General features: G+C 48.8%; 1 protein-coding gene across 1 annotated transcript in view; it reads right to left on the bottom strand.

Moving 5' to 3' along the window:
- Nucleotides 1–12,846, bottom strand: part of CLINT1 (clathrin interactor 1) — a 630,396-nt gene that overhangs the window by 300,632 nt on the left and 316,918 nt on the right. The window contains exon 7 of the mRNA XM_078653723.1: nt 11,643–11,886. Coding sequence (XP_078509849.1) covers nt 11,643–11,886 — 244 coding nt within the window. The remainder of the gene's footprint in view (nt 1–11,642; nt 11,887–12,846) is intronic.

The raw sequence follows: 12,846 nt of genomic DNA on the forward strand, positions 1-12,846 counted from the left end.
GGGACAGGCATGCCATCAAATGGTGGTCAATGACGCCCATGCTCTGAATTTAGTCAGACTTTGCCTTATTAACTTTTGCACAGCTGTGTGATAGTCCTGGTCTTTGTTGATTTCCACGATAGAAAAACAACTTACCTGAATAGGTTACTTCAACATTTGTTTAATCATACTCATAGCAGTTAAGATATTCCCAAAGGTCAAAGCAAAATCGAGTCATTTAAAAATTGATTACAAAACAGAAAAGTACACACTTAAAGAATATTTAGACACGCCCCTTAAGGACATCAGCCCTTCAGCACTAAATATACCTTGCAACATCCTACTTAAGTCACTTTTGATTACAAGAAAGTCGCTTATAAATGTGATGATAGACGACTGCTAAAGGAAGGTGCCTTCCCTTCATCATGATAAAATCTTCATCACCATTACAACGGAAATTAATATGCTCTCCATAAATGAGAACAGGAGAAACAAAAAAATTTGCCAACAATTTAGAGTACTTCAGTGTGTGTCCTCGGTTGGTAGTACTACACATTTCTGAAATGGAGGTACTGTGATCCAAACACTGTTTAGAACTTAGGCTTGCTTTTTGGGAGTTCTTACTCCGTCTTCGTACCCTAAGGTATTTTGTTTCTGTGAATATGGGGAGCAATCATAAGGTGTCTTATAGATGTTTGCATGTACTGATGCCAATGTGAAGACTCTCAACCACACACTGTTCAACACCTACATGACCTCCCCCGGCCAATATAGACCGAGCGCTTGAATTAAACATCATATCCTACGCAGAGAACACAAAGCTCATCCTCTTGCTCTCAGAAGACCCAGCCATCACGACAGCCAACTTCCGCAAGTGTACGACGAGATTCGAGGACTGGATGAAAAACAACTGCCTGAAACTCAACACAAACAAAACTGAAGTTCTAATCTTTGGAAACACCACCTCCCCTTGGAACGACTCCTGGTGGCCCTCGGAACTAGGACCTTCACCCACCCCGACAGATCATGCTCATAACCTCTGCATTGTCCTGGACAGCAAGCAAACCATTAAAACGCAGATCAACACATTCTCATTGCCCTACTTCCTCACTCTGTGTGCTCCGAAAAGTCTTCAAATAGCTCCCCATTAGTAACAGACCCACTGTCACTCAAGCCCTAGTCACTAGCCGGCTGGACTAAAGCAATGCACTCTACGAAGTAATCACCACTCACCTCCTGAAGAAACTGCAAATCATACAGAACTCGACGATTTAACTCCTTCTTGACCTCCCCAAACAAACCCACATCACCCCTCACTGTACGACACTCCACTGGCTCACCATACAGAAAAGATGTCAATTCAAGATGCAGAGTCACACCTACCAAGCCCTGCACAACCAAGGACCAGCCTACATCAACCACTGCCTGAACTTCCACCAAACCTCTAGACAGCTGAGATCCCCTTCCTGCGCCCTTGCACACACCCCGCAGAAGCAACAGTGGAGTACGTTCCTGGTCTTACCCCGAGGCTAAATCCTGGAACATCCTCCCCCTACACATCTGAACCTCCACCGCTCTCCTAGAATTCCAGAGGGCACTCAAGACCTGGCTATGCAACTGAACCCACCTGAAGCAGCAAAACTCAACGCTAGGATGCTTTTAAGGGTGATTAGCCACACTTCATAAATCCTGCTTGATTGATTAAAATCATCATAGGATTTTCAATTTAGCATAGAACAGATAAAGATCCTTTTTGCTTGTTGTAGCGTTCATGAATTGCAGCATCTCAATTTAGTGTGGTTCATTTTATGTAAATCAGACATTTCCAGGAGAAGGTCATTGGATAAAAATCATGAAAAGGTTTGCCCATCTACAAATATCTGTGGTGTTTCTTTTGCTTTTCTTTATGTTTAAAACATGATACTCAGTTGAGACTTAAAATATTGAAATGAAAAATCGGGCTGAAACCCTGATTGTCGTGGCGAGGTATTATGAAAAATGTTATCTTAAAAAGGGGGGCTGTCGCCTTTGTAGTTGCTGTCAAAAGTAGAGATAATTTATATACAGTTTCTACCTGCAATGCCTTTATAAACGGGACGATTACATTAGGTCATTGTTTGGCTAAAGAAAATAATTTTTATACAGGCTGTATTTTAGATGGCTTTCAGTAATGCAATTGTAGATCTTATCATACATTTGTTTTTCATGTAGTTAATTTGTAGATTAGTGGTGTTTTACAACTACGATTATGTTTTAATAAACAGTTGTGTAAATACACTAATTTTATATAATTAAAAACAAGCACTAGCAATGGGCTTAGCTTATCTTTATATACAATAGAGACGAATTGCTTTGCGAATGCTTGTTTAAAGCAGTCTTCAATATATGCAAAGGTCGATGCTGCATCTTTCACATTACTTTCACATTACTGCTGCAGTGTTTCAAGGCACCAGCACTGAAATGAAGCAAACAGGTATTTAAATGTGCCTCCCCTTTCTTACATCCAGCTATAAAACCCCAAAGTTTCTGTAGGCAGGACAAAAAGAAAAAAAAGGAAAGCAACAAACAAAAGCTCAGCAACTGAGACTGACACGAAAGCCATCCAATATTGAGCAATGATTGGCTCTGTGGAATATTATATACAACGAAGTCTGTTGTGTGACCACAAAATAGAGATACTTCTCCCACAGGTCTTCTGGCAGAGTTTTTTTTGTGGGGGTGGGGGGTGGGGTAGGATCATCTGCCAATCCTGCATCGGCTAATATTTATTTGGGTGTCAATCAATCAGCATCTGTAGAGCGCAGCACTGTCACCCTTGGGGGGTTATATGGGCGCTGGGGTGCGAGGTGTCTGCCGAAAAGCCAAGTTTGCATAAACGGCAGGAAGAAACAAGCAGAAAAATGCAAAACAGAGGTTAGAAAAACAAGCAAGCAGAAAAGGTGAAACAGAGGGCAGAAAAACGAGCAGAATTGCAATTCAGAGGGCAGAAAAATGAGCAGCAAAGGCAAAACAGGGCATAAGAGGGCAAAAAACGAGCAGTAAGCCAAGCATAGGGCAGAAAAGGCAATGCATAGGGCAGAAAAGGCAATACAGAGGGCAGAAAAGGCAAAACAGAGGCCAGAACAACGAGCAGAAAGGCAATACAGAGCAGAAAAGGGCAGATGTATAAGGTAACACTGTAACTGCTAAGGATAAGGCTCTGAGAATTAGCGCGTCGCTCAGCATTTTTAGCGAGGCATTTTGCTTTTAGGATTTATATTTTAATAGGAGTCTGGTGGGATATTTTTTTCACTGAACATCTTTTTACTTTTGGATGCCCCGCTTACCTGCACTCTAATTGTATCCACACCACGGGTCTTTTGTCACATTTACGATCATTCCTGGACGCCATCTTGGGTATAGTTGGACATCTGGTGGGCGCCATCTTGGGGCAGCATTCTACTGTCAGGCGCTTTCATTTGCGGGCTGGTCCTGTATAAGGTAACACTGTAACTGCTAAGGATAAGGCTCTAAGAATTAGCGCGTCGCTCAGCATTTTTACTTCAGGACGGGGAGGTTGATATCCTTGGGGTCACGAAAACGTGGCTTGAGGAATCTTCTACCCCAGATGTGGTGGCTTCTCTCCCCCCGAATTTTACGGCTATCCGTCATAATCGCGTGGGCACAAAGAGAGGAGGTGGGGTTGCTCTCTTTTATAATAGTCGCTGGAGGGCGGAAAGAGTTTGCGTTGAAAATATTGGTGGAGCAGACGTTCTAGGAGTGAAATTTGAAGTGGGCACTTATTGCCTGGTTATCTTACTGGTGTATCGTCCTCCCTGGGCTAAACCAGCGTTTATGGATCTTTTCGTGGAGGTAGCCCATGACCTTAGATCTCGTTACAAGAATCCGATGGTGATGGGAGATTTTAACTTCCATTGGGGGATATCCCCTAAAGAAGGGCATGCTAAACACCTAGAAGAGGCTTTAACGGCCCTAGGTATGGTCCAATTAGTGACCGGCCCTACGCATGACAAAGGCCATACCTTAGATTTGGTATGGACGACGGATCCTGCCCCAGGTCAGGTTCTTACTACGCCGTGTGTTTGGTCTGACCACTATTTAATTAGGGGCCAGAGGATGGCACATAGTTGTGGAGGCAAACCCAGGGCGGCGTGGAAAATGGTGAGGAGGTGGAATAACATAAATGAAGAAGAGCTGGCTGGTCATTTATTAAATTCCACCGTATCAAATACAATCAACGAGAACATCGAGGTTGGTAGTCCAAAGTTATTTGACAAATTAAAGAAAGCCATCGACGTCGTCGCGCCGGAAAAAAGGTGAAATGGGTGGACAAAGGGGTGGGGGCACCTTGGTTTAACGATACCCTGAGAATTAGGAAGCAGGCTCTACGGAAAGCGGAGAGAGCCTGGCGGAGGGATTATAATACAAATGCACAGAGTCTATATGTGCAGGAGCTCGCACTTTATAAAAAGGCTATTCTGGCTCGCAAATCGGAGTTTTTTGAGACCAGAATTGCGACAGCTCGAGATCCGCAGAAAGACATTTTTAAGGTATTCACGGAACTGAGGAATAATAAAGAGCAGAAGCCTGAGTTCTCGCAGGAGGACTGCCAGAACTTCCAGGATTTCATTACGAGTAAAATTGAAGATCTCCTGATTGAAATATCTCGCACCCCAATTCTTGACTGTCCACTACAAATTATGCCAGACATCCCAGAGGTCCTCTACTCCCTGAATACATTACCCTTGATTACGAAGGAGATGTTAGCTAGCTTGGTGGAGAGAGTGAAGTCAGGCTCTCAGGTGGATCCCTGCCCTCCCAGAGTCTTTAAGCTTGCTATGCCGGGGATTGAGGAGGACGTCCTTGCTCTCCTAAACAGATCATTGGAGACGGGACAGGTTCCGACTTCCTTTAATGAGGCCCGGCTGATCCCGCTACTTAAGAAGCCTGGGGCGGATGTCAAAAATTTAAAGAATTTAGGCCCATCTCCTAACTACCCTTTTTAGCTAAGGTGGTTGAGCAGCATGTTCTGACGCATCTCTCGAAACATCTGGAGACAAATGATCTGTTAGAGCGAAATCAGGCTGGCTTTCGGATACATCACAGCACGGAGCTGGTGATGTTGTCCATTTTGGATGAACTAAGATGCAGAGCTGATAAGATGATCCCCGGGGCCCTGGTGCTACTTGATCTCTCCGCCGCTTTTGACACGGTGTGTCATAGTCAACTGTTGAAGCGGCTGAGAGATCTGGGCATTGGGGGGACAGAACAAGGCTGGCTAACTTCATTCCTGCAGGGAAGATCGCAGAGGGTTCAGTTGTCAGACCTAGTATCTACAGCAGCTGCCATAACCTGTGGAGTTCCGCAAAGTTCTGCTCTTTCACCGCTCCTTTTCAACATCTATTTGCAGCCACTGATTTCAGCTCTTAATCAGATGGATTGTCAGATATACAATTATGCTGATGACACACAGATTATCATCCAAATTGAGGATTCGCCAGGAGCCCAAGCCAGGCTGCATAACATCTTAAAGTTTACAATCAACTGGATGTCCACCAACTCCTTGAAGATTAATCTAGATAAAACCGAAGTGTTGCCTATCACCATCTCGGGCAACCCTTGGAACGATCGCTTCTGGCCCAATGAGTTGGGGAGGACTCCAGTACCGGCAGCCGTGGTGAAAGATCTAGGCATCCACATTGATGGAAATTTGTCTATGAAGAAGCAAGTGTCTTCTGTGGTGGGCACATGCGTCGGCCTCCTTAGGCAATTTCGAAAAATTTCCCAACTACTGTCTTTTTCTACCTTAAGGAGCGTGGTGTCCGCAATGATCCTAGGACGGTTGGATTACGGTAATGCCCTTTATGTCGGGCTTCACCAGCAACAACTTTCAAGACTGCAAATAGTCATGAACGATGCCGCTAGACTGATTTTTAAAAAATCCAGGAGTATGCGTGCTTCGCCTCTCCTGCGTCAACTACATTGGCTCCCCATTAGGCAGAGGGTAATGTTCAAAGGTCTATGCATCTCGCACAAGGCAGTATATGGCAATGCGCCTAGCTACATCAAAGCCAGACTGTTGCGGTATACCCCTAGGAGGACATTGCGCTCGTCCGAGGATACTCTTTTGGTCAGCCCTCGTTTCCGCCTGTCTACCCTGGGCGGACGTGCCTTCTCGACCATTCTTCCGGCAGTCTGGAACAAATTGCCATTTTGCCTTCGGAAGGAGCCTAATCTACTGCCGTTTCGTCGGATGTTAAAAACGGTGCTGTTTCAAGATGCATGGGGCGTGTATAAACTGGTTGCCTGTTTTCGTAATGTCCAGTGTTTCCAAGTACAAGCGCTTAGAGACCTATAGGTGATAATGCGCTATATAAATTGAATAAATAAATAAATAAAAATAAATAAAACGAGAGGGCAGAAAACGAGCAGAAACGGCAAAACAGAGCTTAAAAGGCAAAACAGAACAGAAGAGGACATAAAACGAGCAAACGGCCAAGCGTATGGCAAAACAACAAGCAGAAAAGACAAAACAGAGTGCAGAAAAAAGGCAAAACAGGGCAAGAAACAAACCGAGGAGGCACAGAGAATAGCAGGCAGACAGGCAGCACAGGGTGGCGGACTGCAGGGAAGCTGGAAAGGAGAACTGTCGCAGGGGGAGCTGGCACGAGGACCTTGGTGGCAGGGTGGTAATTTATTCATATAATTATCTTCCTTTTGACCTAAATTGATTTGGGAATTTTACGGAGCTTATTCTTTTATCAATCAATCATGCCATTTGTATAGCACACTACTCACCCGGGAGGGTCTCAAGGCGCTTGGGGGGAGGGGTATGCTACTGCTCGAACAGCCAGGTCTTGAGTTGTTTGCTGAAGGCGAGATGGTCCTGGGTCAGCCGAAGGTGGATGGGGAGGGAGTTCCAAGTCTTGGCAGCCAGGTAAGAGAAGGATCTTCCTCCGGCGGTGGCTCTTCGGATGCGTGGTATGGCTGCGAGGGCGAGGCTGGTGGACCGTAGCTGGCGGGTGGGCGTGTAGAAGGTCAGGCGGTCGTTGAGGTACTTGGGTCCCAGGTTGTGGAGAGACTTGTGTGCGTGGGTGAGGAGCCGGAACGTGATCCTCTTGTCGACGGGGAGCCAGTGCAGGTTCCTCAGGTGGCTGGAGATGTGGCTGCGTCAGGGGACATCCAGGATGAGTCGGGCGGAGGCGTTCTGGATGCGCTGGAGTCTTTTCTGTAGCTTGGCTGTGGTTCCAGCGTAGAGGGCGTTTCCGTAGTCCAGTCGGCTGGTGACGAGTGCCTGGGTGACAGTCTTCCTGGTCTCGGTCGGGATCCAGCGGAAGATCTTGCGAAGCATACGCAGGGTGTTGAAGCACGATGAGGAGACGGCGTTGACTTGTCTGGTCATCAAGAGGGAGGGGTCCAGGATGAAGCCCAGGTTGCGTGCGTGGTCGGTTGGCTTGGGTGCGGTGCCCAGGGCTGGGGGCCACCAGGAGTCGTCCCAGGCGGAGGGCGAAGATCCCAGGATGAGGACTTCCGTCTTGTCCGAGTTCAGTTTCAGGCGGCTGTCCTTCATCCACTCGGCGACGTCTTTCATCCCTTCGTGTAGGCAGGTTCTGGCGGTGTCGGGGTCTCTGGTGAGGGAGAGGATCAGCTGGGTGTCGTCGGCGTAAGAGATGATGTTGAGGTTGTGCTGGCGTGCGATGGCTGCGAGAGGTTTCATGTAGATGTTGAAGAGGGTGGGGCTGAGTGAAGATCCTTGCGGGACGCCGCAGATGACTTCAGTGGCCTCAGGGCGAAACGGGGGGAGGCGGACTCTGTGTTCTTCCGGCGAGGAACGAGATGATCCACTCCAGTGCCTTCTCTTGGATACCGATGTTGCTGAGGCGCTGGACTAGGGTGCGGTGGCAGACCGTGTCGAACGCAGCGGAGAGGTCCAGGAGGATGAGGGCCACTGTTTCCCCCTTGTCGAGCAGGGTTCGGATGTCGTCGGTGGCTGCCATGAGGGCGGTCTCGGTGCTGTGGTTGGCTCTGAAGCCGGACTGCGAGGGGTCGAGGGATCCGTTCGTCTCGAGGAAGGCGGTCAGCTGTCTGTTGACGATCTTCTCGATGACTTTAGCAGGAAAAGGGAGGAGCGAGATGGGGCGGAAGTTTTTGAGATCGGTGGGGTCCGCTGTAGGTTTCTTCAGGAGGGCGCTGATCTCGGCGTGCTTCCAGCTCTCCGGGAAGGTGGCGGTGTTGAAGGAGGCGTTGATGATGTTCCGGAGTTGGGGTGCGATGGTGGAGTCGGCCTTGTTGAAGACATGGTGTGGGCAGGGGTCGGTCGGTGATCCGGAGTGGATTGTGTTCATCGTGCGGGCTGTGTCTTCGGTGGTCACCGTGGTCCAGGTGCAAAGGGTGGCAGTGGGGGGCGTTGGTTCGACGGTTGGGTGCGTGGGTGGGGCGCCGAAGCTGTTGTTGATGTCGGCGATCTTGCGGTGGAAGAACGAGGCGAGGGAGTCGCAGAGGTCTTGTGACGGAGTGATGTCGTTGGTGCCGGTGCTGGGGTTGGAGAACTCCTTGACGATAGTGAAGAGCTCTTTGCTGTCGTGGGCGTTGTTATCCAGTCGTTCCTTCAGGGATTTCTTCTTGGTGGTGCGGATGAGCTGGTGGTGCTTGCGGGTAGCGTGTTTGAGGGCGGTCATGTTGTCGGTGGTCTGGTCGAGGAGCCAGGCTTTCTCGAGGGTGCGGCAGGTCTTCCTGGAGTCCTTGAGGTCGTCGGTGAACCAGGATGCCTTCTTGCTTCTGGGTCTGCTGGGAGGGTTCTTTAGTGCCGCGAGGTCGTCGGCGCAGGCGGTCAGCCACTGTGTGAAGTTGCGGGCTGCTTCGTTGGGGTCCGTTGTGTTGGCGGGTGGGCTCTGGCTGAGGGAGGTGGTGAGCTGGTCTGCGGTGATCTTGCTCCAATTCCTGTGAGGTACCTGTTGCGGGTGGTGGTGGGTCGTGGATCTTTTGAAGCTGAAGTGGACGCAGCTGTGGTCGGTCCAGTGGAGTCTGGTGGCGTGGCTGAAGGTGATGTACTTGCTGGAAGAGAAGACGGGATCAAGCGTGTGGCCGGCGTAGTGGGTGGGGGTGTTGACCAGTTGCTTGAGTCCGAGGTTGGCGAGGTTTTCCAGCAGGGCGGTGGTGTTGCGGTCCTTGTTGTTCTCCAGGTGGAAGTTGAGGTCCCCGAGGAGGATGTAGTCGGTGGAGGGGGGGGCGTGCGGGCTGATGAAGTCTGTGATGTCTTCGCTGAATTGTGTGCGTGGTCCCGGGGGTCTGTAGACGAGGGTGCCTCTGAGGGTCGTCTTAGGGTCGGTGTGAATCTGGAAGTGGAGATGTTCGGCTGCGGCGAAGGAGTCGTTGACGTCGGTCGTGATGCGGATGGTGTTCCTGTGGACGATGGCGATGCCACCTCCGGTCTGGTTAATGCGGTCCCTCCTGATGATCTTGTACCCGTCCGGGATGGCGATGGCGATGTCGGGTGCAGAGGAGGCGTTCATCCAGGTTTCCGTGAGGAAGGCGACGTCCGGTGATGTAGCGTCGAGGAGGTTCCAGAGTTCCACAGCGTCTCTGTGGACGGAGCGGGTGTTGATCAGGATGCACTTGAGGTGGTTGCTGCTGGTGTTTGTCTTGGCGGGTGCGGGGCAGGTTCGGAGGCAGGTGAACTTGCAGGTGCAGCAGGTGAAGGGTCCGTGGGTGCGTCTCGGGGTGGCTCGGCAGCAGGCGTGGGTCCGGCCGGCATTGAGTGCGTTGAGAGTGGCGGCGTCGTAGGTCAGTCGGGTCGTCTTGCCTCGGCGGGGAGGGCCAGGGGTCCTGGCGCTGGGCGCGGGCCAGGCGCGGACGGGCGCAGACGGGTGCAGACGGGCTTACCTTTGGCGCACCTTCGGCGCTCCCGCTGCGCGCGTCCGCTGCGCGGTCGCTCTGGGGGCGTCATAAATAAGGAGCCGGGAGGGAGGAGCAGCTGGGTGGCGGGAGCAGGCGGCGAATGGAATCACAGGGGAGCGGGGCCGCAGGGAGGCAGCGGCGGGAAATTCCAAGTAACAGCGGGCAGCGGGAAATTCCCAGGAGCAGCGGGAAATTCCCAGGAGCAGCGGGAAATTCCCAGGAGCAGCGGGCGAAGGAATCTGCAGGCAGGAGGCGGCAAAGGCAGGCAGGAGCGGCAGCCTTGAGTGGGGCGACCAACTTTTATTGTTGCTATTCATGTGCCGTGCATTTTCTTTGAGAGGCAACAGATTCCTTATGGCAGTCTACCAAGGATAAATTGTGCATTCTTTGCACAAATCTATTTTCTTTCTAGGCGCTGAAGTATTGGTGTAATCTCAGCCAAAACTCACATCAAAACTGATGCCTCTCAAAATCTATGTACGCGAGATGTGGATGGCCCAAAATAAGGAGGAAGTTCTGGGCCTCCTGGAGAGACTATTGAGTGGATGGTGAAAGAGGGGTCACCTTTGAGAAGTTGAGTAGGTTTGGAAGGCAAATTTAAGGGTACCCTATGGCATTGGAGGAGGTGTCATGAACTCTGAAGTGTGCTTAGAACATAACTTTTGAATTGAAGGACACGATCATATTTCCTCCTGTGACAACATGCTCTCATGATTGGTGCACTCCATGGTTATATTTGTGAGAACAAAAAGCCTCCCAGCCCTAGTTGCCAATCAGGTTTGTTAAATAAGCAATGCCTATTTCTAGGGGACTGATTAGAGGGATATGGAGAGCCCTCAGGCAGCAGATTTGTGTTTGGTCAGGTGAAAGGCAGCGGTGTAAATGAGAGACGAGCATGGCATAGGGAACGTAGGGAAATTGTCAGAGCGAACTAAAATACAGTGTGGAATGCAGGTGACTCTTGTTCCTGTCCACAGGTGAGGCAATAAAGTGTGCTCCAACACTGTGAAAAAAAGGAGAAAAGTGGAAAGGAGAGATGCAACAGGCCTAAGAAAGCAAAGATGTGGAAGGAGTGGGTCCAAACAGCGGGGGACAGGGAAGCCATCTTGTCCATTCCCTTGTCCTTTACCCTTTCCCCTCTTTTCCCCCTTGACGATCCTCTGATTTGCCTTTTCTCCATACCCTTGTATCCTTCCCACTCTCCCTTGGTGCTGTGACTATGTCCCCCCACTGACACCCTTAATGGAACTCTGCTCTCCTGTTTATTTTGTTGTTTTTTTTGGACCTTGACCTGAGGAATTCTACTATTTGTATATACATGTATATAGAGATAACTCTAACCACTAGTATATGTAGTAGACCTGTACTCTCAACCATTCCTATGTGACTCTTAGAGTTTATCCATTTCTATCTCTTCCTTGAGTGACGTTACAACTTGTACATTTGCAATTTTTTCTGTTTGTATCTCTTCCTTGTGTGACTCTACAACTTGTACATTTGCAATTTATTCTGCGTGTATCTCTTCCTTGTGTGACTTTACCACTTGTACATTTGCAATTGTTTTCTGTTTGCATCTTTTATGTAACTCATGTAATCCTAAGTCCTTATGTGTCGCAACTGGTTCTTATGTAAGGCGCTCTGACGCCTTCGGGTAATGTTCGCGCTATATAAAATCACATTAAGTACATAAATAAATAAATAAAATGCAGCCAGACCTGATGAAATATTGGAGTTAAGAGTTATAATGCATACAATACTGCCCTTACTTTAGTGGTTGCCTGCTGTGGGTGCGCTGCAGAGGTCAGCTCTGGGCTGCCATTCTCCCCTGTGTAGTGCGCTGCAGCTCCCAGATCAATCTTAGCAGGGTTTCCTGTTCGCTTGTGTCTGGTGGTTGTGGTTTCTGTGGCCTGCGTGATATGGATGTGCTTGGTCGTCACCGTCTCTTCCTCATCTTTAAATTCGCCTTTAGAAGTCTTGGCTTTTCTGGCTTTTTTCTCCTCGTCACTGTCACTGAGAAAAGAACAAGCCCGTTTTGATCAGATACGTTAATGGCAAACAATGTAACCTAGTTTGCAGGTATGCCAGAATGTCAAAATCAACGTGTGCCTAGATAATGCAATGGGTATAGTTAAAGGCAAAACTGTGTGCGTATTTGAGTGCAATATAATTTGCATGAGTCAGTATTTTTCATAAGTAGGTCGAATGAGAAGGTGCAGGTCTGTCTAATAATGTGCATAAATGTATTTGTCTACTTATTTTTTTTACATCAATTTCAACTAATGGCATCTCCACGTTAAACAAACGGGTAAATATGGAACACACATTTGCAATACCAAGAGGCCTGGTTTTAATGTGATACATCCTGCGCTCACAGGCGCACACACACACACACACACACACACACAGGCAACACTTCATCTTGTCGTCGTTCAGGAACATCTCATCACCTTGCACTCATCCCACCCCCTGACCTCACATAGGCACACCGCTCACCTTGCACGAACACACTGGCAGGAATGAACACAAACCTTTATACTGACCAGAACTGAAACAAGGTTAACATGAGAACGAATAGTTTCTTACCTGTCAGTGTAGTTTTGCAGCTTGAAGATCTTTCTGGATTCACTATGCTGTGCATTATTCCGCGGTCTAGTGGTTGGGTCCGGAATCGTAGTCTTTTCTTTCTTCCTTTTTTTTTTTTCGTAGCTCAGGTGGGCATCGACTTTCCACCTTTTGGTATACTTCCTGTGACGTCGGCACGCTTCCTGCGGAAGCTCCCACCTTTGGGCGCCATTTTCGTATTCTTTTTTTTTCTTTTTTTGTGCTCTGTTTGCGAATCCTTTGGCAATGTTCTGTATTTTTTTTTAAGTAAGTGATTTTTCCGCTTTGTCTTTCAAGGTGTCTGTTTCTGTATTGTTCTTTTATTACCACCTGCTTCTCCAGCCTCATCTTTCTGGCGGAGGTGGGTGG

The sequence above is a fragment of the Lissotriton helveticus genome, chromosome 7, assembly GCF_964261635.1.
Source record: "Lissotriton helveticus chromosome 7, aLisHel1.1, whole genome shotgun sequence".
NCBI classification, from domain to species: domain Eukaryota; kingdom Metazoa; phylum Chordata; class Amphibia; order Caudata; family Salamandridae; genus Lissotriton; species Lissotriton helveticus.